Below are 27,461 nucleotides of genomic sequence, written 5' to 3'. Positions count from 1 at the left end.
ATTAAACAACTTGTGCAAAAACAAAGCAACACTGAAAACCTGGGAAATATGTGTGAAAGTAACAATCCCTTTAAGTACTTGCTTGTTGACACTGAGGGTATAGATTACATATACTTTTAAACCTTATTCTATGAAAGAAATGATGTCAGTTACTTGAAACAATGCATTATGATATGGATCCTGAAGTAGTAAGAAAAAAAAAAAAAAAAAAAAAGTGTCTGAAGGGTGGGGATAATGTAACGTAGGTCCACTGGAGGCAAGTTGAAGTGATGAACCCATGTGCAGTTTATTTCCAAACGTGAACAGATACAACATAAACGATGACTCGACTAGAACAGACTTGACCTGAAGCATGAACAGACCTGAAGCATGAACAGACCTGAAGCATGAACAGACCTGAAGCATGAACAGACCTGAAGCATGAACAGACTTGAAGCAGGAACAGACCTGAAGCATGAACCATGAACAGACATGACTTGGAACAGACTTGTCAGAGAACTCACCGGCAGCGGTTACAGAAAACAATCACAATACTCAACAAGAGACTATGGAAACATGAGGAGTATTTATACAGGACTAGCGGGATCACATGACTACAACAACCAATGAGAACAAGACACATGAAACAAGGGAACCAATCAGGATATGACAACTAAACCAACCAATAGGAACATAACACAAGACTAGGGAAGCATATGACATGATCACATGATGAGAAGGGAATCACATGACAAGACCGGGAGCTGAAACATGACGAGATTACAAAATAAGAGACATTAAAACAAACGTGAAGCCAAACACGAAACCAACTGTGACAGATCAAAAAAAAAAAAAAAAAAAAAAAAAAAAAAATCAATAGCCCTCATGAATACATGTCAACATGGCAGCTTCAGTCAAAACTAGGTGGCATGCTTGTACAAGAAATCATCAATAGCAATCCTTGAATGAAAATGAGAATATCAAACGAAACCCATTACAAACATTTTCACTGGATATCTAAGGTGACACTGATTATAACAGCACACAGTGAGCAATTTTCTAAGTTCAACAGAAATTAAATTGCACCTGAGCCACAGTTGGCATGTTCTAATTCTATCTATTCATCTTCCTTTTCATTGATATGATTCTGTTGTGAATGTAGTATTTGATTGCAACCCAGTCTCTGTCTTTCAGAGCCACTGGTTCTGCCTGGAGGCAGGAGTCACAGTCCTTTTTACCTGGCACCTTGCAGCTGGTTATGAAATGAATCATGTGCCGCTCCACAGCCTTCACTTCATTACCTGTCCACTTGCTCCTCACCTTCCCAGCTGTCGGATGTAAACAAAAGAAATGTATTAAAGATGAAACAATGGCTCTGCTAAAGTGAAACATTGAGGATTTGATAAAAAAAATATATATTTTGTTACATCCGTTCTCTGATAAGTTTTTTTTTTTCTCCGTTTAGTATTTCCTGTTTTATTTCACATGTCTGTCCCTATTTGTTGATGCTAGTTCGTCTCCTCTGTATCAGTAAGTGTTCCAGCGTCCTTTGTTTCCCAGTGTTAGTCCCCTAGTGTTATATTGACCTTTATTCTGTGTACCTTGACTCCGCCTAAGCCTTGTGATTTGGATACCTGACTGCCATTTCCAGTCGTGATAATTTAGTAGTTATGATAGTATATGGCATTCATTAAATTTAATACATTTTTCTAAAAGAGTAATGTGGATCCAAAATGCTTACAGTATTTACCTTGCTTTGCAGTGGAGCCCTTTGAAGAAGTTTGGGATGTAACCATTTGAAGTGCTGTGTTCTGCTGGGAATCTGAAAACCATGAATTTAAATATATTTCAGATAAAAGCTTCACATACTGCCCTCTCTGTGAAGGCAAGAATAAATAGTTGTTTTCATTATGAACGCATTCACTTTTTGGTATGCACATTTTGTATTTTGGCGCATTTTATATTTTACCATGTCTTGGTTGAGTGTTGCTGACATTTACGTTGTCCAAGACGGTTGAGGCAGAAGTGCCCCCCAAATGATCCAGGGTGGTTGAAGCATGCGAGTGCCTCAGAAGTGTCCGATCCCCAGAAGTCTCAGTTCTTGAGCCTTTGAAAAGTAAAAATGAAATATGAGCATTAAATGACAATTAGTTTGTTTGATTGCCCCACAAGATTACGGTTATAAACATGAACCTCATCTGAAAGGCAAAGGGGGAGGTGTTGCTGTATTTTATAGTAATATTTTTAGAATTACTAAGAAGTCTAGTTTCAAATATAATTCTTTTGAAGTCTTGGTGCTTAATATAACTATCTAGTGTAAATGATAAATCACGTTTGAGACTTGTGCTGGCTACAGGCCACCATACAGACTTTACCAAAGAATTTGCTGATTTTCTATCAGAGTTAGTACTGGCTGCAGATAAAGTACTAATTGTTGGTAATTTTAATATCCATGTAGACAATGAAAAAGACACATTGGGATTGGCATTTAGAGACATTCTAAACTCTATTGGAGTTAGGCAACATGTGCCAGGACCCCACTCATTGCCGTAATCATATTCTAGACCTAATACTGTCACATGGAATAAATGTTGATACCGTTGAAATTCTGCAGCAGAGCGACGACATCTCAGATCATTACCTAGTATCATGTATACTTAATTTAGCTAAGGCTGCAAAGCTGACTCCGTGTTACAAATATGTTTATTAATAATCTTCCTGATCAATTTAGAAGAACTCGATATTGCGACAGAAACTTTAAACTCTCTCTTTTCCAGCACTTTAGACACAGTTGCTCCTTTACGCTTAAAGAAGATTAAAGAAAACAGTCCAACGCCGTGGTACAACGAGCACACTCGGGCCCTTAAAACAGCAGCCAAAAAAAAGGAGCACAGCTGGAAGAAAACAAAACTAGAGGTATTTCGCATTGCATGGAAAGAGAACACAATTTCATACAGAGAGGCGTTAAAAGCTGCTAGATTGGCTTATTTTTCAACCCTGTTAGAAGAAAACAAACAAAACTCTAGGTATTTATTTAAAACAGTGGCTAAACTAACGAAAAATAAAGCTTCAAGCTCAGACGTTTCCAAGCAGCACAGCAGTAATGACTTTATGAACTTCTTTTACTTACAAGATTGATAATATTAGGGAGAAAATTATAATTATGCAACCGTCTACTACAGTTTTGCATCAGGCAGTGCATTGTAGTCTCCCTGACGAAAAAATTTGATTCATTCATTGCTATAGGAGAGGAAGAATTTTCTAAACTCGTTAAATCGACAACATGTATGTTAGACTCTATACCAACTAAGCTACTGAAAGAAATGCTTCCAGAGGTCATAGATCCTCTTCTTAATATCATTAATTCATCTTTGTCCATCAGGATACATACCAAAAACGTTTAAGCTGGCTATGATTAAACCGCTTATTAAAAAAAACGCAACTTGATCCTACAGAATTAGTCAATTACAGGCCAATCTCAAATCTACCCTTTCTGTCAAAAATACTAGAAAAGGCAGTGTCTTCACAGTGTCCTCACAGTACTGAGACTGCTCTCATCAGAGTTACAAATGATTTACTCTTATCATCCGATCGTGGTTGTATCTCTCTATTAGTGTTACTCGATCTTAGCGCTGCATTCGATATTATTGACCACAACATTCTTTTGAATAGACTCAAAAATTATGTTGGCATTAGTGGAACTACATTGGCATGGTTTAAATCATACTTATCTGACCGTTATCAGTTTGTAGCAGTAAATGAAGAGATGTCACACCGATCACAAGTTCAGTATGGAGTACCACAGGGCTCAGTGCTAGGACCGTTGCTTTTTACCCTGTACATGCTACCCTTGGGAGATATCATTAGGAAGCATGGCGTTAGTTTTCATTGTTATGCTGACGATACTCAGCTCTATATTTCTTCACGCCCTGACGAAACTTACCAATTCACAAGATTAACGGAATGCATAGCTGATTTAAAAAAAAATTGGATGACTAGTAATTTTCTGCAACTTAATTCAGAAAAAACAGATTCTAATTATTGGACAAAAAAACTCCACAAGTAGTAACCTAGAATACTGTCTAACACTTGATGGCTGCACTGTCAAGTCATCGTCGTCAGTTAGGAACCTGGGTGTGCTCTTGGATACCAATCTTTCATTTGAAAGCCATGTTTCTAGCATCTGTAAAATTGCATTCTACCATCTTAAAAATATATCTACATTACGGCACATGCTTTCAATGCAAAATGCTGAACAGTTCATGCGTTTATGACCTCAAGGCTAGATTATTGTAATGCTCTACTGGGTGGTTGCACTGCTTGCTTAATAAACAAACTCAAGCTGGTCCAAAACGCAGCAGCTCGAGTTCTTACTAGAACCAGGAAGTATGATCACATTAGCCCAGTTCTGTCAACATTGCACTGGCTCCCTATTAAACAACGTATACATTTTAAAATATTGAATCTAGCCATGGGGGTCACAGTCCAGTGACTTCTGTGCCGGTCCCAAGCCCGGATAAATAGAGAGGGTTGCGTCAGGAAGGGCATCTGGCATAAAACATTGCCAAATTTGATCATGCGAATCATCAGTACTCTGAATTTCATACCGGATCGGTCAAGGCCCAGGTTAACAACGACCGCCATCGGCGCCGTTGACCTACAGGACGCCAGTGGAAATTGGGCTACTGTTGGTCAAAGAAGTAGAGGAGGGAGGAGAGTGTGTAGTCAGAGAGAGAAGAGAAAAGGTAAGAGTATAGGACTGAGAATAGGAACTCTGAATGTTGGTACTATGACAGGGAAAGGTAGAGAGCTAGCTGACATGATGGAGAGAAGGAAGGTGGATATACTGTGTGTACAGGAGACCAGGTGGAAGGGTAGCAAGGCTCGTAGTATAGGAGCAGAATTCAAGCTGTTTTATTATGGTGTGGATAGTAAGAGAAATGGGGTAGGTGTGGTCCTGAAGGAGGAGTTTGTGAGGAATGTTCTGGAGGTGAAGAGAGTGTCAGACAGGGTTATGAGTCTGAAGTTAGAGATTGAAGGGGTGATGTTGAATGTTGTTAGTGGGTACGCCCCACAGGTAGGTTGTGAGTTAGAGGAGAAAGAGATTCTGGAGTGAATTAGATGAGGTGGTAGAGAATATTCCCACGGGTGAGAGAGTGGTGATAGGAGCAGATTTTAATGGACATGTTGGTGAGGGGAACACAGGTGATGAGGAGGTGATGGGCAAGTTTGGAGTTAAGGAAAGGAACCTTGAAGGACAGATGGTAGTGGACTTGGCTGTGGTTAACACTTATTTTCAGAAGAGGGAGGAGCATAGAGTGACTTACAAGAGTGGAGGTAGGAGCACACAGGTGGACTACATCCTATGTAGAAGAGGCAATCTGAAAGAGATTAGTGACTGTAAAGTGGTAGTTGGAGAGAGTGTAGCCAGACAGCATAGGATGGTGATGTGTAGGATGACTTTGATGGTCTGCAAGAAGAAGAGGTCAAAGATAGAGAAGAAAACCAAGTGGTGGAAGCTGAAAAAGGAGGAATGTTGTGAGGAATTTAGACAGAAGTTGAGGCAGGCTCTGGGTGGTCAGGTAGTGCTGCCAGATGACTGGGAAACTACAGCAGAAGTGATCAGGGAGACAGGAAGAATAGTGCTGGGTGTGTCATCTGGAAGGAGGAAAGAAGATAAGGAGACTTGGTGGTGGAATGAGGAAGTTCAGGATAGTATTCAGAGGAAGAGGTTAGCCAAGAAGAAGTGGGACATGGACAGGACTGAAGAGAATAGACAGGAATACAAGGAGTTACAGCGCAGAGTAAAGAGGGAGGTGTCTAAGGCCAAGCAGAAGGCGTATGACAAGTTGTACACTAGGTTAGACACTAGAGAAGGAGAGAAGGACTTGTACAGGTTAGCTAGGCAGAGGGATCGAGATGGGAAGGATGTGCAGAAAGTTAGAGTTAAGAATAGATGGAAAGGTGCTCACAAGTGAGGAGAGTGTACAGAGAAGATGGAAGGAGTACTTTGAAGAGCTGATGAATGAGGAAAATGAGAGGAAAAAAAAAAAAAGAAAAAAAAAAAAGTAGAAGGGGTGAACTCTGTGGAACAGAAAGTAGATAAGATTAGAAAGGATGAAGTCAGGAAGGCTATGAAGAGGATGAAAAGTGGAAAGGCAGTGGGTCCTGACGACATCCTGGTGGAGGTCTGGAAGTGTCTAGGAGAGGCAGCAGTGGAATTTTTAACTAGTGAGAAGATGCCTGAGGAATGGAGAAGAAGTGTGTTAGTGCCGATCTTTAAGAATAAGGGTGACGTGTTGCGGCAACTATAGGGGTATAAAGTTGATGAGCCATACAATGAAGCTATGGGAAAGAGTAGTGGAAGCCAGGTTAAGGAAGGTAGTGGAAATTTGTGAGCAGCAGTATGGCTTCATGCCCACAACTGATGCAATTTTTGCTCTGAGAATTTTGATAGAGAAGTATAGGGATGGTCAGAGAGAGTTGCACTGTGTGCTTGTAGACTTGGAGAAAGCATACGACAGGGTGCCGAGAGAAGAGCTGTGGTATTGTATGAGGAAGTCAGGAGTAGCAGAAAAGTATGTCAGAGTGGTGCAGGACATGTATGAGGGGAGCATGACAGTGGTTAGGTGTACTATAGGTCAGACAGAGGAGTTCAAAGTGGAGGTGGGACTGCATCAGGGATCGGCTCTGAGCCCCTTCCTGTTTGCTATGGTGATGGACCAGCTGTCAGAAGAGGTCAGACAGGAGTCTCCTTGGACAATGATGTTTGCAGATGACATTGTGATCTGTAGTGAGAGCAGGGAACAGGTGGAGGAAAACCTGGAGATGTGGAGGTTTGCTCTGGAGAGAAGAGGAATGAAAGTCAGTCGTAGTAAGACTGAATACATGTGTGTGAATGAAAGGGAGGGAAATGGAACAGTACGATTACAGAGTGAAGAGGTGAAGAAGGTACAGGAGTTTAAGTACTTGGGCTCAACAGTCCAGAGTAATGGGGAGTGTGGGAAGGAGGTGAAGAAGCGAGTGCAGGCAGGTTGGAATGGGTGGAGAAAGGTGTCGGGAGTTCTGTGTGATAGGAAAATATCAGCGAGAATCAAGGGGAAGGTGTACAAGACCGTGGTGAGACCTGCCATGCTGTATGGTTTAGAGACAGTGTCACTGAGGAAGAGACAGGAGTCAGAGATGGAGGTAGCAGAGCTGAAGATGTTGAGGTTCTCTTTGGGAGTGACAAGGTTGGACAGAATTAGGAACGAGTACATCAGAGGGACAGCTCATGTTGGACGTTTGGGGGACAAAGTTAGAGAGGACAGATTAAGATGGTTTGCACATGTTCAGAGGAGGGAGAGTGAGTATATTGGTAGGAGAATGTTGGACATGGAGCTGCCAGGCAGGAGGCAAAGAGGAAGGCCAAAGCGGAGGTATATGGATGTAATAAATGATGATATGAAGCTAGTGGACGCAAGTGTTGAGGATGCAGAAGATAGGGATAGGTGGAGAGATGATTCGCTGTGGCGACCCCTGAAGGGAGAAGCCGAAAGTAGAAGAAGAAGATACATTTTAAAATATTGCTGATTACTTACAAAGCACTAAATGGTTTAGCTCCCTTAACGCATTGAGCGAGCTCTTAACGCATTATACTCCATCACGTCTATTGCTCAAAATTCCGGCCAGTTGATAATACCTAGAATATCAAAATCGACTGCTGGCGGTACAGCCTTTTCCTATTTAGCACCAAAACTCTGGAACAGTCTTCCTAGCATTGTCCGGGAAGCAGACACGCTCTCTCAGTTTAAATCTAGACTAAAAACACATCTCTTTGGCCTAGCATACACATAACCCATTATAGACTTGTATAATTCAATGTTAGGCTGCATAGTTTAGATCAGCCGGGACCGGGAACACTTCCCATAAATCCTGATGTACTTGGTACATCATAAGAAGTATAGCGTCTACGTTAATATTAGTCTCTCTGTTTATCCCGAGGTTTACCGCAGTCCGCCGGATCCAGATCTGATGAAGGACCAGCGCCAGGACACGACAACAAAGCAGTCCTGAAGTGTCAGCTAGTCTCTCCCTGTGAAGGCCTCTTTCCCTTTACCTCTATACAGATAAAACGTTGTCGGGATAATTCCAGTTCGCGTGGCTACGCAGACGTGACAAAATTCCTGAATTATACATTAAGGCCTAACAAGTAGTTTGTTGATGGTTGATTTGTGAAGGACTACACGCCTGCGCACATATATATTCAAATGCGCATTCACATTTACATTTATGCATTTGGCAGACGCTTTTGTCCAGAGCAACTTAGACGCTCTACTGTTTGAGCTACAGGAAAGCTCCCTATCGACAGAACACGTGATGCGCATGTGCGCGCCGTCTGTGTTTTTCGCGGGTTTGCGCAGAGAAAACGGATAATTGTTTGGGCGGCCGGAGCGCGTTAAGGGTTTTCTGTTAGAACGGTGTCGTGTTAGCGGCCCCTAAGTTAATGACTAATGATCTTCGCAACTTCACTGTTACGCTAATTTCTATTATTACTGTCAAGCTGCTTTGAAACAATCCATACTGTTAAAAGTGCTATATAAATTAAGGTGACTTGACTTGATTGTATTATTCTATGAAATCAACCTCAATGTCAGACCACAAAAGAGCTTAGTGGAAGTCTGAACCTGCTGGCTTGAAAAGGCCCACTCATATCAAAAAGTATACTGTAGTATATCTCTCCTCATGGTGGGATATCAAGAGGAAGGCCTACCTCTCTATTGTTTTCTGTATCGGAGTAATCTTTTAAGTTAACTATTCCTCTACCTCTTACTTTAAATGTTCAAAGTTACATTTTTCCTTTTGACTTAACATCCCAATAAAAGGCTGTCCTAACTTACTCCTTCTGTACTGCTAACCAGACTTTTTGCAAAACATTAATTAGCTTTATCATGTACTGTAACTATTGCTTTCTTAGTTGTCTTCTCTCATTCACTATTTATTTATTTCTTGCTGCTGTTTAGACTTAATTGATTAAAACCTGTCCACCTTCTTTCTATTAATGATTCTAAATAATTCAGCACCATGTTTATACATAATCTCTCCCATCTTTTTACATTTATTTAAAACTGTTCCTTTAAGCCCATCTAACACTATCATCAGGTCTCTACTGTCTGTCTCCCTGGTCATAACCTAAAGATATTATCACATAAGTCAGTATACCTTCATGTTGATGTAGGTCAGCAATGGTTTCTTCACTGGAATCATCATCACTCGTGCCTACTTCATCTGGTTGGGTAAAAAAAAACAGTTTGGACCAAGTATTTAAATCAAAGACTAAATACAAGTATAAATGTGATATAAGAAGTACTTATAAACTACATTTAAAACTGAATTTCACCTCCAGGATTGATCTCAATGTCATCCAGCCCTTTCCCTTGCAGGTCAGACAGTCTTCCTTTTTCCATTGCTATCAACAGTTTGCTAACTTTTGCAAGCTGCAGGGTACTCTCTGGAAGCCGATAGAATTCCCTGTGGACCCTTATATCATGTCCTAGAAAGGTAGCAAGTTGATCCATTTCATTTTCTTTTAAGTTTAGTACTGTTGACAAAGTGGCAACTTGTTTCCTCAATCTTGTTGAGGTGAGTGACTCTGGGTTTTTTGCACCACATCGTTTTGAATACTTGCGGAAGCAGTCAGAGCCTCTGTAATGGGAAAGCACACATGGGCGTGCAAACAAGTACACATTCTCTGTGTGGACTTGACACTCATTCCTGTTTTTAATGAGGAGATCCATTGCAGTGATCATGTCAGGTGTGAGAAGCACGGGCACCATTCGTGACCTTTTACCTCGAATCTCAACTCTGTCAAAGTACTTTGCAACCTTCCTCTCAAACTCAGTAAGGCCCATCATAATGTCAGGATTCAACTCTGTACGATTTCTGGATGTGAAAGCCTGGAGTTCCATTTTTGAAACTTCCCCTTGCCTTCTTCTGTTAAATAGTACCACCTGCGTCAAAGTCACTTGTGCAAGATTCCCAAAGCTTTTGATGTTGGGTTCTTCCTCAAGGTCCTTCATGCACTTAGCACGCTCAGTAGCAAGAAACTTGTGCAGCAGAGACACATCCTGTGTAAAGGGCAAAACATGTGGTTTATTCCATTTGGCTTGATGAAGTGTACCCAGTGCAGCACTTGAAATGGATTCCGCCCATCTTTTCTCATACAGAGTGGAGAATTGCTTGGCAGACTCTGCGACAGCATTGCGATTTGCAATGATGGCATTGCATTGCACAATGCCTGCAACCTTAGCCAAACTGTGACCCAATTTTAAAGCCAATGATGGGGTTTTATATGAGTTGCTATCCAAGTCATAACCAGCAACAGATCTCACTGCTTGTATCACGTGGGGAAAATTACTGGGCATAACAAGGTCTTCAGTGCTCTTCAAAGGTGTTGTAGCTCTTGCAGTTATCAAGAGTCTAGCCATCTCTCTCATTTTTTGACGTATGTAATCATTTCTTTTCTCATTTGGTTTCCTGCCATTGTACATTGACTCGCCAAGACTAAGGATGTCTCTTTCACTCCTTACAACTAAAGAAATGTCATCCTGGTTCATTTCACAAGCAATCTTCCAAACAGCATCATGAACTGTATCAGCTTTTGGTAGGTCAATGTGGATCCGTTTTTGCCCAACTCTAGTCTCCACCTCAACAGACTTCTGAGGGCAGTTTCTGACATGTCTCCATAGACTATCTCTTGCATAGAGTCCTTGACAAAACTTGCAGTGACTGAAGTCATTAGATTGTTTGTCTCTAGTGGGTCTTCGACAAGCAACCATTTCTCCAACACCACTGCTTGCCACAGTGGCATTATGGTTAAAGTTTCCCCTCTTCTTAAGAGAGCGTAACAAATCTTTTCTTTCGCGAGATCTTTTCTTAAAACTGAAAGCCTTTGCGACATCAAGCTGTGTACTGTGAGCGGATTCGAGGTGTCTCGCCAATTTAGAAATGGCCTTATTACAATATAGACAATATTGTTTCTTGTTGTACTTGCTTCGCTTTGCTGTGTTTGGCAACGAAGTGACATTTATGGAGCTGTGCGAGGTCTTCTCTGATGAACTGTCACTGCAACTTATCACTGAACTACAATGGCCGCTGCTTATCTTTGAGGAACTAAAACTTCTCTGCTCCTTGGAACTGTTGGTACTATCCAAACTGTGGGCTGTATCGATCCCCAATGATTTTTCCTTTAACACTCTGTGGGGAAGATGATTGTCTATGATTTTTAGATCTCTACTAGAATAACTTGTGTCAGAGGAGTTGCCACTTGAATCTGGAACATAGTTGGCATCATCATAGTCCGTTGCATCCGAAGATTCATCAGTCATGTCATTAGAGATCTAAAGGAAAATGGAGAGAAAAGCATCTCATTCCATTAATAAGTTAAACATTTAATAATAGCTAGAATATTGTTATCCTAGTACCATCACATTGTGCATAACACAACATTTAAACATATTAATAAAAACCATAAAATTAAAAGTAATATTTGAGCTTCTTAATATGTTTTGTGTTTTACTATTTCATTATTGTTGTCTATTGGTATTTATTACATGGTCATTTGAGCTTGTTGATTTTTCATCATGAAATCCACCATCATCGACTGAGGGAGGTCCAACCTTTGAAATGATTAATAATTTTCATCAAACAGAAATGTTCACCCCAAGTTATATCCACTTAATGCTGATTGTCCCAAATTCACATCACACCGCTTCCATTCAGACTGCAGCCGAGATAGCGTATGATTCCCCCAATGCCAGTTTTATGCATACCTAGGAACCTGTGGTCAATAATTTGCATCATATCTATTCTACATGTTATATACAAATTAATACTCTCCACTTAATTTAGCATCAGACTGAAAGCAAAAACAGATCTTTTTAAATATAATTGTAAATACATTTAGATGTCAATGTTTCTCAGATTAACCATCTGAGAAACATTTCTTTAAAGTCTTTGGAGTAAGAAATTAAGCTATTCTTAAAAGGCTAGGCTAATTTATGTTATAGAAATAATGTTCTTGTAACATTAAAATACTAAAGATAAATACTTTTCTTATAATAACAAGATAGTTTGATTTAGGCTTGGATCAGCCTTCTCATAACGATCCTCACAACAATCATGATGACGCTTCAGATTTTGCAGACGCTGTTTTACTCTAAGCTGTTCAAATCAAACATCATGTGTACAAACCCGTAGTCTCACCTGGAATTATACACTATTTCCTAACAGTAAATATTCACATTAGTTAAAGAAGAAAAATAACTTTGAATGTAGCTGTCTCACCTGCTCTGCAGTAAGTACATGATGGAAGGATGCAATTCCAGTGGAGTGGTTGGCCTTAAATGAAAAGATGAATAAATATGTATTTTAGTACTATAACTGAAAATAACAAAATAATACATAATACTAATTAAGAAAATCATTTTGGTTCATAGGTGAACAATTTTATGCTCAACCTAACCCTGAGGATAATTTACTTACATGTTACAAACATACTGCCATATGACATTGAGATGAAATCGCAACATACTGAAGTTTTACACAAAAACACATTTTTTACAAGTTTTACAATAAATGTTTGTTGTAGCAAGGTAAAAAGGGGTGTAATTTACATCAGAACCAAAAGAATTATGTAACTTTTAAAGAAAGAAATCCAGAGTAAATGTGTAGTAACCTGTTGGAAGGTCGAACTGGATCTCTCGCTCACTTCTGGGTCTCCTGAAGGTTGAGACTGGATCATGCCACTTGGTGTCTGCAATGAAGTAGAACGACAATTATCAGTCAGAAATATTCAGAACTATAACAAACTAATCATCCTACCTATTTCAGTTCAAAGAAATCCCACCCCCATTCTATCATAATCACCTTTGGGCTAAGACTCATTGCTGAAGTCAAGGGCTGCATCAACTTTGCATTTAAGGAACACAAATTGCAGTAAATATAGCTAATGTGAGGACCTGGGCTTTTCATTCAAGACTCTATGGAAATATTTAAAACTAACAATGTCCTCATATTGTGGGTAACAGATATTGTACAAACACACACACACACTCTAAACGTTGAAACCTACAATATCAGGACATCGTCTGAAACACAGTTCAGTCTTTCACAGCCTAAAGCAAAATGAGGACATGACGACTGAACACACAAAGAGTCAGCGTTCCTGTCTTCTAAGTTATACTGCTGTAGTAAAAGAAAGCTAAAATCTCCACAGTAATGGACAAGGATCTACTTCCCTAGAAGTTAAACCATGTAAACTGATAAGCAGAAGCTTACATGGTCAATACATGTGTTTGAAGTAGGTAAAAATATTGAATTTTGTGAAAATTAAGATAATTTTTAATGTTTTGAGGGGTAGCTAAATCTATTAAATGCTAGGGGTAATTTCCCTACACGACAGTATGCAGAAACTAGTGATGGTAATATTGATTGTTGAACATTTCACATTAGTCTGCTTGAAGAAGGTGGAAATGCATTTTATTGATGCATAAGATTTGTGTGAGACATGTATTAAAATAGAAGAAATCCAGAGTAAATGTGTAGTAACCTGTTGGAAGGTCGAACTGGATCTCTCGCTCACTTCTGGGTCTCCTGAAGGTTGAGACTGGATCATGCCACTTGGTGTCTGCAATGAAGTAGAACGACAATTATCAGTCAGAAATATTCAGAACTATAACAAACTAATCATCCTACCTATTTCAGTTCAAAGAAATCCCACCCCCATTCTATCATAATCACCTTTGGGCTAAGACTCATTGCTGAAGTCAAGGGCTGCATCAACTTTGCATTTAAGGAACACAAATTGCAGTAAATATAGCTAATGTGAGGACCTGGGCTTTTCATTCAAGACTCTATGGAAATATTTAAAACTAACAATGTCCTCATATTGTGGGTAACAGATATTGTACAAACACACACACACACTCTAAACGTTGAAACCTACAATATCAGGACATCGTCTGAAACACAGTTCAGTCTTTCACAGCCTAAAGCAAAATGAGGACATGACGACTGAACACACAAAGAGTCAGCGTTCCTGTCTTCTAAGTTATACTGCTGTAGTAAAAGAAAGCTAAAATCTCCACAGTAATGGACAAGGATCTACTTCCCTAGAAGTTAAACCATGTAAACTGATAAGCAGAAGCTTACATGGTCAATACATGTGTTTGAAGTAGGTAAAAATATTGAATTTTGTGAAAATTAAGATAATTTTTAATGTTTTGAGGGGTAGCTAAATCTATTAAATGCTAGGGGTAATTTCCCTACACGACAGTATGCAGAAACTAGTGATGGTAATATTGATTGTTGAACATTTCACATTAGTCTGCTTGAAGAAGGTGGAAATGCATTTTATTGATGCATAAGATTTGTGTGAGACATGTATTAAAATAGAAGAAATCCAGAGTAAATGTGTAGTAACCTGTTGGAAGGTCGAACTGGATCTCTCGCTCACTTCTGGGTCTCCTGAAGGTTGAGACTGGATCATGCCACTTGGTGTCTGCAATGAAGTAGAACGACAATTATCAGTCAGAAATATTCAGAACTATAACAAACTAATCATCCTACCTATTTCAGTTCAAAGAAATCCCACCCCCATTCTATCATAATCACCTTTGGGCTAAGACTCATTGCTGAAGTCAAGGGCTGCATCAACTTTGCATTTAAGGAACACAAATTGCAGTAAATATAGCTAATGTGAGGACCTGGGCTTTTCATTCAAGACTCTATGGAAATATTTAAAACTAACAATGTCCTCATATTGTGGGTAACAGATATTGTACAAACACACACACACTCTAAACGTTGAAACCTACAATATCAGGACATCGTCTGAAACACAGTTCAGTCTTTCACAGCCTAAAGCAAAATGAGGACATGACGACTGAACACACAAAGAGTCAGCGTTCCTGTCTTCTAAGTTATACTGCTGTAGTAAAAGAAAGCTAAAATCTCCACAGTAATGGACAGGGATCTACTTCCCTAGAAGTTAAACCATGTAAACTGATAAGCAGAAGCTTACATGGTCAATACATGTGTTTGAAGTAGGTAAAAACATTGAATTTTGTGAAAATTAAGATAATTTTTAATGTTTTGAGGGGTAGCTAAATCTTTCAAATGCTAGGGGTAATTTCCCTACACGACAGTATGCAGAAACTAGTGATGGTAATATTGATTGTTGAACATTTCACATTAGTCTGCTTGAAGAAGGTGGAAATGCATTTTATTGATGCATAAGATTTGTGTGAGACATGTATTAAAATAGAAGAAATCCAGAGTAAATGTGTAGTAACCTGTTGGAAGGTCGAACTGGATCTCTCGCTCACTTCTGGGTCTCCTGAAGGTTGAGACTGGATCATGCCACTTGGTGTCTGCAATGAAGTAGAACGACAATTATCAGTCAGAAATATTCAGAACTATAACAAACTAATCATCCTACCTATTTCAGTTCAAAGAAATCCCACCCCCATTCTATCATAATCACCTTTGGGCTAAGACTCATTGCTGAAGTCAAGGGCTGCATCAACTTTGCATTTAAGGAACACAAATTGCAGTAAATATAGCTAATGTGAGGACCTGGGCTTTTCATTCAAGACTCTATGGAAATATTTAAAACTAACAATGTCCTCATATTGTGGGTAACAGATATTGTACAAACACACACACACTCTAAACGCTGAAACCTACAATATCAGGACATCGTCTGAAACACAGTTCAGTCTTTCACAGCCTAAAGCAAAATGAGGACATGACGACTGAACACACAAAGAGTCAGCGTTCCTGTCTTCTAAGTTATACTGCTGTAGTAAAAGAAAGCTAAAATCTCCACAGTAATGGACAGGGATCTACTTCCCTAGAAGTTAAACCATGTAAACTGATAAGCAGAAGCTTACATGGTCAATACATGTGTTTGAAGTAGGTAAAAACATTGAATTTTGTGAAAATTAAGATAATTTTTAATGTTTTGAGGGGTAGCTAAATCTTTCAAATGCTAGGGGTAATTTCCCTACACGACAGTATGCAGAAACTAGTGATGGTAATATTGATTGTTGAACATTTCACATTAGTCTGCTTGAAGAAGGTGGAAATGCATTTTATTGATGCATAAGATTTGTGTGAGACATGTATTAAAATAGAAGAAATCCAGAGTAAATGTGTAGTAACCTGTTGGAAGGTCGAACTGGATCTCTCGCTCACTTCTGGGTCTCCTGAAGGTTGAGACTGGATCATGCCACTTGGTGTCTGCAATGAAGTAGAACGACAATTATCAGTCAGAAATATTCAGAACTATAACAAACTAATCATCCTACCTATTTCAGTTCAAAGAAATCCCACCCCCATTCTATCATAATCACCTTTGGGCTAAGACTCATTGCTGAAGTCAAGGGCTGCATCAACTTTGCATTTAAGGAACACAAATTGCAGTAAATATAGCTAATGTGAGGACCTGGGCTTTTCATTCAAGACTCTATGGAAATATTTAAAACTAACAATGTCCTCATATTGTGGGTAACAGATATTGTACAAACACACACACACACTCTAAACGTTGAAACCTACAATATCAGGACATCGTCTGAAACACAGTTCAGTCTTTCACAGCCTAAAGCAAAATGAGGACATGACGACTGAACACACAAAGAGTCAGCGTTCCTGTCTTCTAAGTTATACTGCTGTAGTAAAAGAAAGCTAAAATCTCCACAGTAATGGACAAGGATCTACTTCCCTAGAAGTTAAACCATGTAAACTGATAAGCAGAAGCTTACATGGTCAATACATGTGTTTGAAGTAGGTAAAAATATTGAATTTTGTGAAAATTAAGATAATTTTTAATGTTTTGAGGGGTAGCTAAATCTATTAAATGCTAGGGGTAATTTCCCTACACGACAGTATGCAGAAACTAGTGATGGTAATATTGATTGTTGAACATTTCACATTAGTCTGCTTGAAGAAGGTGGAAATGCATTTTATTGATGCATAAGATTTGTGTGAGACATGTATTAAAATAGAAGAAATCCAGAGTAAATGTGTAGTAACCTGTTGGAAGGTCGAACTGGATCTCTCGCTCACTTCTGGGTCTCCTGAAGGTTGAGACTGGATCATGCCACTTGGTGTCTGCAATGAAGTAGAACGACAATTATCAGTCAGAAATATTCAGAACTATAACAAACTAATCATCCTACCTATTTCAGTTCAAAGAAATCCCACCCCCATTCTATCATAATCACCTTTGGGCTAAGACTCATTGCTGAAGTCAAGGGCTGCATCAACTTTGCATTTAAGGAACACAAATTGCAGTAAATATAGCTAATGTGAGGACCTGGGCTTTTCATTCAAGACTCTATGGAAATATTTAAAACTAACAATGTCCTCATATTGTGGGTAACAGATATTGTACAAACACACACACACTCTAAACGTTGAAACCTACAATATCAGGACATCGTCTGAAACACAGTTCAGTCTTTCACAGCCTAAAGCAAAATGAGGACATGACGACTGAACACACAAAGAGTCAGCGTTCCTGTCTTCTAAGTTATACTGCTGTAGTAAAAGAAAGCTAAAATCTCCACAGTAATGGACAGGGATCTACTTCCCTAGAAGTTAAACCATGTAAACTGATAAGCAGAAGCTTACATGGTCAATACATGTGTTTGAAGTAGGTAAAAACATTGAATTTTGTGAAAATTAAGATAATTTTTAATGTTTTGAGGGGTAGCTAAATCTTTCAAATGCTAGGGGTAATTTCCCTACACGACAGTATGCAGAAACTAGTGATGGTAATATTGATTGTTGAACATTTCACATTAGTCTGCTTGAAGAAGGTGGAAATGCATTTTATTGATGCATAAGATTTGTGTGAGACATGTATTAAAATAGAAGAAATCCAGAGTAAATGTGTAGTAACCTGTTGGAAGGTCGAACTGGATCTCTCGCTCACTTCTGGGTCTCCTGAAGGTTGAGACTGGATCATGCCACTTGGTGTCTGCAATGAAGTAGAACGACAATTATCAGTCAGAAATATTCAGAACTATAACAAACTAATCATCCTACCTATTTCAGTTCAAAGAAATCCCACCCCCATTCTATCATAATCACCTTTGGGCTAAGACTCATTGCTGAAGTCAAGGGCTGCATCAACTTTGCATTTAAGGAACACAAATTGCAGTAAATATAGCTAATGTGAGGACCTGGGCTTTTCATTCAAGACTCTATGGAAATATTTAAAACTAACAATGTCCTCATATTGTGGGTAACAGATATTGTACAAACACACACACACTCTAAACGCTGAAACCTACAATATCAGGACATCGTCTGAAACACAGTTCAGTCTTTCACAGCCTAAAGCAAAATGAGGACATGACGACTGAACACACAAAGAGTCAGCGTTCCTGTCTTCTAAGTTATACTGCTGTAGTAAAAGAAAGCTAAAATCTCCACAGTAATGGACAGGGATCTACTTCCCTAGAAGTTAAACCATGTAAACTGATAAGCAGAAGCTTACATGGTCAATACATGTGTTTGAAGTAGGTAAAAACATTGAATTTTGTGAAAATTAAGATAATTTTTAATGTTTTGAGGGGTAGCTAAATCTTTCAAATGCTAGGGGTAATTTCCCTACACGACAGTATGCAGAAACTAGTGATGGTAATATTGATTGTTGAACATTTCACATTAGTCTGCTTGAAGAAGGTGGAAATGCATTTTATTGATGCATAAGATTTGTGTGAGACATGTATTAAAATAGAAGAAATCCAGAGTAAATGTGTAGTAACCTGTTGGAAGGTCGAACTGGATCTCTCGCTCACTTCTGGGTCTCCTGAAGGTTGAGACTGGATCATGCCACTTGGTGTCTGCAATGAAGTAGAACGACAATTATCAGTCAGAAATATTCAGAACTATAACAAACTAATCATCCTACCTATTTCAGTTCAAAGAAATCCCACCCCCATTCTATCATAATCACCTTTGGGCTAAGACTCATTGCTGAAGTCAAGGGCTGCATCAACTTTGCATTTAAGGAACACAAATTGCAGTAAATATAGCTAATGTGAGGACCTGGGCTTTTCATTCAAGACTCTATGGAAATATTTAAAACTAACAATGTCCTCATATTGTGGGTAACAGATATTGTACAAACACACACACACTCTAAACGTTGAAACCTACAATATCAGGACATCGTCTGAAACACAGTTCAGTCTTTCACAGCCTAAAGCAAAATGAGGACATGACGACTGAACACACAAAGAGTCAGCGTTCCTGTCTTCTAAGTTATACTGCTGTAGTAAAAGAAAGCTAAAATCTCCACAGTAATGGACAGGGATCTACTTCCCTAGAAGTTAAACCATGTAAACTGATAAGCAGAAGCTTACATGGTCAATACATGTGTTTGAAGTAGGTAAAAACATTGAATTTTGTGAAAATTAAGATAATTTTTAATGTTTTGAGGGGTAGCTAAATCTTTCAAATGCTAGGGGTAATTTCCCTACACGACAGTATGCAGAAACTAGTGATGGTAATATTGATTGTTGAACATTTCACATTAGTCTGCTTGAAGAAGGTGGAAATGCATTTTATTGATGCATAAGATTTGTGTGAGACATGTATTAAAATAGAAGAAATCCAGAGTAAATGTGTAGTAACCTGTTGGAAGGTCGAACTGGATCTCTCGCTCACTTCTGGGTCTCCTGAAGGTTGAGACTGGATCATGCCACTTGGTGTCTGCAATGAAGTAGAACGACAATTATCAGTCAGAAATATTCAGAACTATAACAAACTAATCATCCTACCTATTTCAGTTCAAAGAAATCCCACCCCCATTCTATCATAATCACCTTTGGGCTAAGACTCATTGCTGAAGTCAAGGGCTGCATCAACTTTGCATTTAAGGAACACAAATTGCAGTAAATATAGCTAATGTGAGGACCTGGGCTTTTCATTCAAGACTCTATGGAAATATTTAAAACTAACAATGTCCTCATATTGTGGGTAACAGATATTGTACAAACACACACACACTCTAAACGCTGAAACCTACAATATCAGGACATCGTCTGAAACACAGTTCAGTCTTTCACAGCCTAAAGCAAAATGAGGACATGACGACTGAACACACAAAGAGTCAGCGTTCCTGTCTTCTAAGTTATACTGCTGTAGTAAAAGAAAGCTAAAATCTCCACAGTAATGGACAGGGATCTACTTCCCTAGAAGTTAAACCATGTAAACTGATAAGCAGAAGCTTACATGGTCAATACATGTGTTTGAAGTAGGTAAAAACATTGAATTTTGTGAAAATTAAGATAATTTTTAATGTTTTGAGGGGTAGCTAAATCTTTCAAATGCTAGGGGTAATTTCCCTACACGACAGTATGCAGAAACTAGTGATGGTAATATTGATTGTTGAACATTTCACATTAGTCTGCTTGAAGAAGGTGGAAATGCATTTTATTGATGCATAAGATTTGTGTGAGACATGTATTAAAATAGAAGAAATCCAGAGTAAATGTGTAGTAACCTGTTGGAAGGTCGAACTGGATCTCTCGCTCACTTCTGGGTCTCCTGAAGGTTGAGACTGGATCATGCCACTTGGTGTCTGCAATGAAGTAGAACGACAATTATCAGTCAGAAATATTCAGAACTATAACAAACTAATCATCCTACCTATTTCAGTTCAAAGAAATCCCACCCCCATTCTATCATAATCACCTTTGGGCTAAGACTCATTGCTGAAGTCAAGGGCTGCATCAACTTTGCATTTAAGGAACACAAATTGCAGTAAATATAGCTAATGTGAGGACCTGGGCTTTTCATTCAAGACTCTATGGAAATATTTAAAACTAACAATGTCCTCATATTGTGGGTAACAGATATTGTACAAACACACACACACTCTAAACGTTGAAACCTACAATATCAGGACATCGTCTGAAACACAGTTCAGTCTTTCACAGCCTAAAGCAAAATGAGGACATGACGACTGAACACACAAAGAGTCAGCGTTCCTGTCTTCTAAGTTATACTGCTGTAGTAAAAGAAAGCTAAAATCTCCACAGTAATGGACAAGGATCTACTTCCCTAGAAGTTAAACCATGTAAACTGATAAGCAGAAGCTTACATGGTCAATACATGTGTTTGAAGTAGGTAAAAACATTGAATTTTGTGAAAATTAAGATAATTTTTAATGTTTTGAGGGGTAGCTAAATCTTTCAAATGCTAGGGGTAATTTCCCTACACGACAGTATGCAGAAACTAGTGATGGTAATATTGATTGTTGAACATTTCACATTAGTCTGCTTGAAGAAGGTGGAAATGCATTTTATTGATGCATAAGATTTGTGTGAGACATGTATTAAAATAGAAGAAATCCAGAGTAAATGTGTAGTAACCTGTTGGAAGGTCGAACTGGATCTCTCGCTCACTTCTGGGTCTCCTGAAGGTTGAGACTGGATCATGCCACTTGGTGTCTGCAATGAAGTAGAACGACAATTATCAGTCAGAAATATTCAGAACTATAACAAACTAATCATCCTACCTATTTCAGTTCAAAGAAATCCCACCCCCATTCTATCATAATCACCTTTGGGCTAAGACTCATTGCTGAAGTCAAGGGCTGCATCAACTTTGCATTTAAGGAACACAAATTGCAGTAAATATAGCTAATGTGAGGACCTGGGCTTTTCATTCAAGACTCTATGGAAATATTTAAAACTAACAATGTCCTCATATTGTGGGTAACAGATATTGTACAAACACACACACACTCTAAACGTTGAAACCTACAATATCAGGACATCGTCTGAAACACAGTTCAGTCTTTCACAGCCTAAAGCAAAATGAGGACATGACGACTGAACACACAAAGAGTCAGCGTTCCTGTCTTCTAAGTTATACTGCTGTAGTAAAAGAAAGCTAAAATCTCCACAGTAATGGACAAGGATCTACTTCCCTAGAAGTTAAACCATGTAAACTGATAAGCAGAAGCTTACATGGTCAATACATGTGTTTGAAGTAGGTAAAAATATTGAATTTTGTGAAAATTAAGATAATTTTTAATGTTTTGAGGGGTAGCTAAATCTATTAAATGCTAGGGGTAATTTCCCTACACGACAGTATGCAGAAACTAGTGATGGTAATATTGATTGTTGAACATTTCACATTAGTCTGCTTGAAGAAGGTGGAAATGCATTTTATTGATGCATAAGATTTGTGTGAGACATGTATTAAAATAGAAGAAATCCAGAGTAAATGTGTAGTAACCTGTTGGAAGGTCGAACTGGATCTCTCGCTCACTTCTGGGTCTCCTGAAGGTTGAGACTGGATCATGCCACTTGGTGTCTGCAATGAAGTATAACAACAATTATCAGTCAGAAATATATTGTACTATAATACAACAATAAGTTTTAATTAAAAAAGTATCAATGCAGAAAGAGACCCTTTTCTACCTTCACTTCTTTTAATCAAACAATTAGTATTTTACTTTTTTTTTTTTTTTTAAAGAATCTTTCCTTCGTTGCATGCAAGCACACCTCATGGTGCATAATTAACTGAACATAGTGTATACAATTTCATCAGTAAAGTAATTCCACAAGAAGATATTGAGGGGGAGCATACACTCCTGAAGGGAAATTAATTATCTAATTATATTTTAACAGATCCTATACCGTATGATCTATCAAGAGGTCTTACTTACCAGATTACGCCATGGCCATTGAGAATCTCCATAATCGTAGGTTATTTCAGTCTCTGCTTGGATGTTTTCAATTGCGAATAAGCAAAGATGAGGTTTACCCTGGACTGTCAACCTTTTCATTTTACAATTTGGTGACTTGTTGCAATCATTCACCAGCCTTCCCAGTGAGCCATCTTCACGGGACGCATCTATGCTAAAGTAGGAGGAAACAAAAGGTTTTTCCACAAAACACCACAAGGCTTTAGAGAATAACTGATCTTGTATAGGCCATGACTTACCACCATGTGACATTGTTCAATTCAAAATCAAACAAGAAAGCATTTTGTTTTTCTGTGTACTTCTTCTGCCTCTTGTCCTGTTCATATTGTGATATTAACTCCCCACGGTACTCGACGACAAACGATCCCTTTTCAATTGGTGTGCAGGTAAATACACCACGTCCTGAGGAAAAATTAATAAAATAGTGTCAAGTTATGCAACCAAAATTAGTTAAGAAATCGCTATTAACAAGATATTGACAAATTACAAAATAAACAAACATCAGACTTTTTAACAAAATAAATAACATATGAGTGTTAGTGTTGCACAGTGGCAGGTTAAGTCGGCTAATGCTGTGGGTAACAAACAGCTTCAGTAGAACCTGAAAAGGGGTTAAAGTGGGTATTTCAGGGGTTAAAGTTAAAAAAAAAAAATCCTGAGCTTGAACTTTTTTAGAGCCCTGCTCTGCTTTAGATTGGCTTGGTTAGTTAGAGCTGCATTCCTCTCATATGATTGGTAGGTGAAATCAATTGACTCGAAAATATTAAACCGCATGCAAGTTCCCATGCAAGTTCCCAAATATATATATTTTTCCTCACGACCACACGCCGGAGATCCGGCATGGTGCTGGAATACTTTAAGCCCTGCAAATTTTTATCTGCTCGTCAGGCCTTTTCCTTGTAAAAATGTTTGTCCATAGCTGTTTTCTTTTATCATTTTTTCACTTTATCTTCACTTCAATTTGCTGATGCCCCCCTGGCGGCCCCCACTTTGAAAACCACTGGCTTAAGACACCCAACATCAATGCTAAAGACTGGTGGAGAGCATACCAAGATGCATGAAAGACAATTATTATACATTTATTATTATTATTATTATTAAATATTGATTTCTGAACTCTTAAGTTAACAGATTATTATTGTGTTTATAATTTAATATTAACTTATTTTCTTTGCATTATTTAAGGTATTTTGACCATAGTCATTTTCTGCAAATAAATAGTCTGTAAAACAAAATTTTTATTTAGAATTTGAGAGAAATGTTATCAGTAGTATATGAAATGAAACAAAAATATTAACTTTACCCAAAGACATACTATCAAATGTCAAACCAGACAAACTTAATTTTTGCAGTGGTCTCTTACACAAACTGAAAACCTCTGGTGAATGGGCCGTTTATGAAAATACGGGACAAATCGCGTCCCGTATTGATTCAAAACGGGACGCAATCTTCCGTATTTTAAGGGACAGGTGGCAACCCTAGGTTATAATATAAATATTTAAGTTTTAACCACATATGACATACCTTTAAAATCACTGATCCACTTGACCTTAAAACAAGGTTTTTCACCTCCAGATAAAATAAACTGAATAGCCTCAGCCTCAGGGCTAAGTCTGGTTCTCCTTTTTGACATGCTCTTTGACCATGTGCTCCTCAATTAGCAAAGATCTACATAGATATTAAAGACAAAAAGTCAGCAAAACAAGTACCAAAAAAGACCCATACTTGAATAAAATAGGATGTATACATGGTATTACTCTGCCTATAGAAATAAATGTAACTTTAACTTAACGTTACTCATTTTCTCACCAATGCATGTCATTAACTTTAGCTAATTGGGCAAATTGATTGATGCTAACACTGTGCAAAGGCAGCTACAACAGTGTAATACAAAGCACAAATTTCTGTTAAAGAGCGGTCAAATTTAACATATACTCAAAGAATAACTGTCGTTGTGGTTGAAAATGAAGAAAAGTAATTACTTACCACTTACCAGGTCATGCCTGAGGAGAAGTCTGCAGCAGCAGCGGTAAGACGGTTGTGAGACGTTCGGTGGCTCTGGGAATGTGGGAAAAGCCGGCACATAGCATGCAGGCCGCACTTCACTTGTCCAAACAGACAACCGGACGACGGGAGGAAAGCGCCACTTACTGCTGTTATTTGGCTGGTCATTTGGCCATTTAGACTCCCAATTATATATTAAACATTATTGATAGTTTATTGATAGATTATGACATAATCAAGGTTTTCAACTCAAAGACCAGGAGAGACTCCACCTTATGTGGTAGATCCGGACCGTGTTTTTATGCTGGCCCACCGTGGCATGATTATGCTGTTTCTGAAAGGAAGTTCTTAATATTAATTAATTACATTTATTTTAATTAATATGCATGTCCAGATATTCCCAGGCCCACCTATTAATGATGTTCTCCTCTTTGTTTAATAAGCTAACATTATCTTATCCAGCTGATTAATTTCAATTAATTGAGGAACTGATTCTCTACAAAGTAAACAGGATACTTAATCAGCAATAGTAAATTGATGTTATTATTTTACTCTGATTACGTGGAATGTGTGAATTACAGTAGGCTAATTCTAAACTAGCTTAAAAAGTTGGTGTGTATGAAAACGTTTTTTATTTTTTATTATTGAAACCAATGACTCTCATACAACAATCATCAGCATACAACAAAAACGCTTCACAGGATAGATATCACATATCTTTCAACAAATTAACAAGTCATAAATAAAGAACTGATAAATATTTTGGTTATGAAAACGTTATATATGAGGACCCGTTGAGTGCGTCATCAATGTGTGTTAAAAGTGTGTTAAAGTTCCAGATCTGACCACTAGTTGGCGTATCCGCAAATGAGCAAAAAACATAAACACACTTACACACTTCATGTCATAAAATTGTGATGTTTCAGGACATTGGAGGTTTTTGGTTTAGAGGCATTCTAGGAGCATCTACAACTGTTTAGTGAGCATGGAAAAATGAGGACCCCCAAAATGTCCTCATTTTTCCGAGTGTCCTCATATTGCAGGTGTGTTATCATAAAAATGTCCTCATTTTTCATGAAAACAAGAGCACACACACACACACACACACACACACACACAGTTCTTTAAACAATGAATGCTGGACATTAAATGCCAGTTTTTCTTTTAGTTTTGTTTTCTCCTTAGCCAGTAAAGTGCAGAGTGCTCACAGGTACAAACACCATGAAAAAGTTCCAGAGCGAAAAAAAGCACATATGCATACAAAGATATTGGGGCGGTTTCCCAGACAGGGTTTAAATTAAGCCAGGAGTAGGCCTTATCTAGAATAGTTAATCATGGTTTAAAAAATGGCTTTCTGAAACACAGATTAAGTACAGATTACTAAAACCTGGACTATGTAGTCCTGAATTAAAATAAACCAGATTAATTTAAAACCAACTGTGCTAATCTGAATTAGCATGAGAGAGATTGCCTAAAAAAGATGGAATGAACCAAGAAAACTTTAAAATAGCATGAAACTGAGAAGCAAATCCAAGAAAAACAATGGCAGCAAAAAAAAAAAAAAAACTTTACTAAACAAGAGTTCTTTTAAAGCAAGCAAAATATCAGCTGTGAAAAATAGAAATGCCTGGAAATCTGTTTGTAATTCTACATAAATAGATGAATTCAATATATAATAATCCTACGATTATTAACACTTATTGTTTTGTCCTGTGATTTACATAGCAACAAATTAAACAACTATTTTCTACACATGTGATATTTGGTGTTTGCAGTCTGGAAACGATACAGGTCTTGTTTAATCCAAAACACTATCATAGTGGTTGCTATATTACTTTAAAAAAAAAAAAAAAAAAATTACAAATCTCATTAGCAGGTCCTTAACCCAAACACAAGCGCAACACTTCAACTAAACGGTAATCTACAAAAAAAGACTAACATAACAGAAACTTTTAAATACCAACATAACAGAACATTAAACATAAAGAACTCTCTCCGTTTTCTTGCTAAAAATGCATTAAGTAACACTTTATTTCAACATTTACTCTCCCAGTTCAGTCCAGTGCAAAGCATGGTGGGAAGTGAAAGTCCTGTTTGATTGGGTAAATTGATTGAAACATGTTACTTCAAAATGAAATCAAGTGAATTCAATTAGTAACCATTTCAAGTCAATTTAACACGAAGCAATCACATTTGACCCAGAAACAATGGTGTTAAATCAGCATGAATAGTTTAAATAAAGTGAACAGCATAAAAAAAAAAAAATCATACATACATATGCATATGTGTATATATATATATATATATATATATATATATATATATATATATATATATATATATATATATAAAAATATAATACACACACACACACACACACACACAGAGTGTATATTGACGATATTGATATATATCCAAGAAATACATGTCTTCTCTAAAACACAATGTTAATCTGAAGTTAAACCTGCCTCCTGGTAGGTTTAATTTAAGCCTCAGTTTAGTCCTAGAGTAGCTCTAGTCTTCCTCCAGGAAATCAGCTTATTAAATTCTGGACTAGACTAAGCCTTGGACTGTTTAAAACCATGACAGAGAAAGCAGATTTCTGTTAATCTGGTTTAAAAGGCCATTTTATTCTAGGACTAGGCCTAATCTCTGTCCGGGAAACTGCCCCATTAAGTTTTACTTAGCAAGAATGTAACTGCTT

The 27,461-nt window shown here is 37.9% G+C and overlaps 1 protein-coding gene across 15 annotated transcripts; it reads right to left on the bottom strand.

The window, feature by feature from the left end:
- Window positions 1-261: 261 nt before the first annotated feature.
- LOC127511064 (uncharacterized) lies at window positions 262-25,883 on the bottom strand. Of its 15 annotated transcripts, none has more exons than XR_007929831.1 (11): window positions 24,278-25,883; window positions 22,993-23,155; window positions 22,715-22,907; window positions 12,695-12,772; window positions 12,304-12,357; window positions 9,359-11,357; window positions 9,181-9,246; window positions 1,949-2,086; window positions 1,730-1,801; window positions 431-1,307; window positions 262-396 (listed from the first exon to the last, which is right to left on the bottom strand). XR_007929831.1 is itself a non-coding variant. In XM_051891455.1 (11 exons), the coding sequence occupies exons 2-11, from the start codon at window positions 24,384-24,386 to the stop codon at window positions 1,093-1,095; spliced, it is 3,087 nt and encodes a 1,028-aa protein (XP_051747415.1). In that variant the 5' UTR covers window positions 24,387-24,421; window positions 24,740-25,883; the 3' UTR covers window positions 262-1,092. The 15 variants fall into 15 exon arrangements, 14 of the variants coding, with proteins under 14 accessions (XP_051747415.1, XP_051747417.1, XP_051747414.1 ...); XM_051891455.1 differs by lacking the exon at window positions 12,695-12,772 and adding an exon at window positions 21,411-21,488 and having other exon boundaries at window positions 262-1,307; window positions 24,278-24,421; window positions 24,740-25,883; XM_051891457.1 differs by lacking the exon at window positions 12,695-12,772 and adding an exon at window positions 21,411-21,488 and having other exon boundaries at window positions 262-1,307; window positions 24,278-24,421; window positions 24,747-25,883.
- Between the last annotated feature and the right edge of the window lie 1,578 nt (window positions 25,884-27,461).

The sequence above is a fragment of the Ctenopharyngodon idella genome, chromosome 4, assembly GCF_019924925.1.
Source record: "Ctenopharyngodon idella isolate HZGC_01 chromosome 4, HZGC01, whole genome shotgun sequence".
NCBI lineage: Eukaryota > Metazoa > Chordata > Actinopteri > Cypriniformes > Xenocyprididae > Ctenopharyngodon > Ctenopharyngodon idella.
Note: the sequence above shows the minus strand (reverse complement) of the source record. Positions and strands in the feature narration are given on the sequence as shown.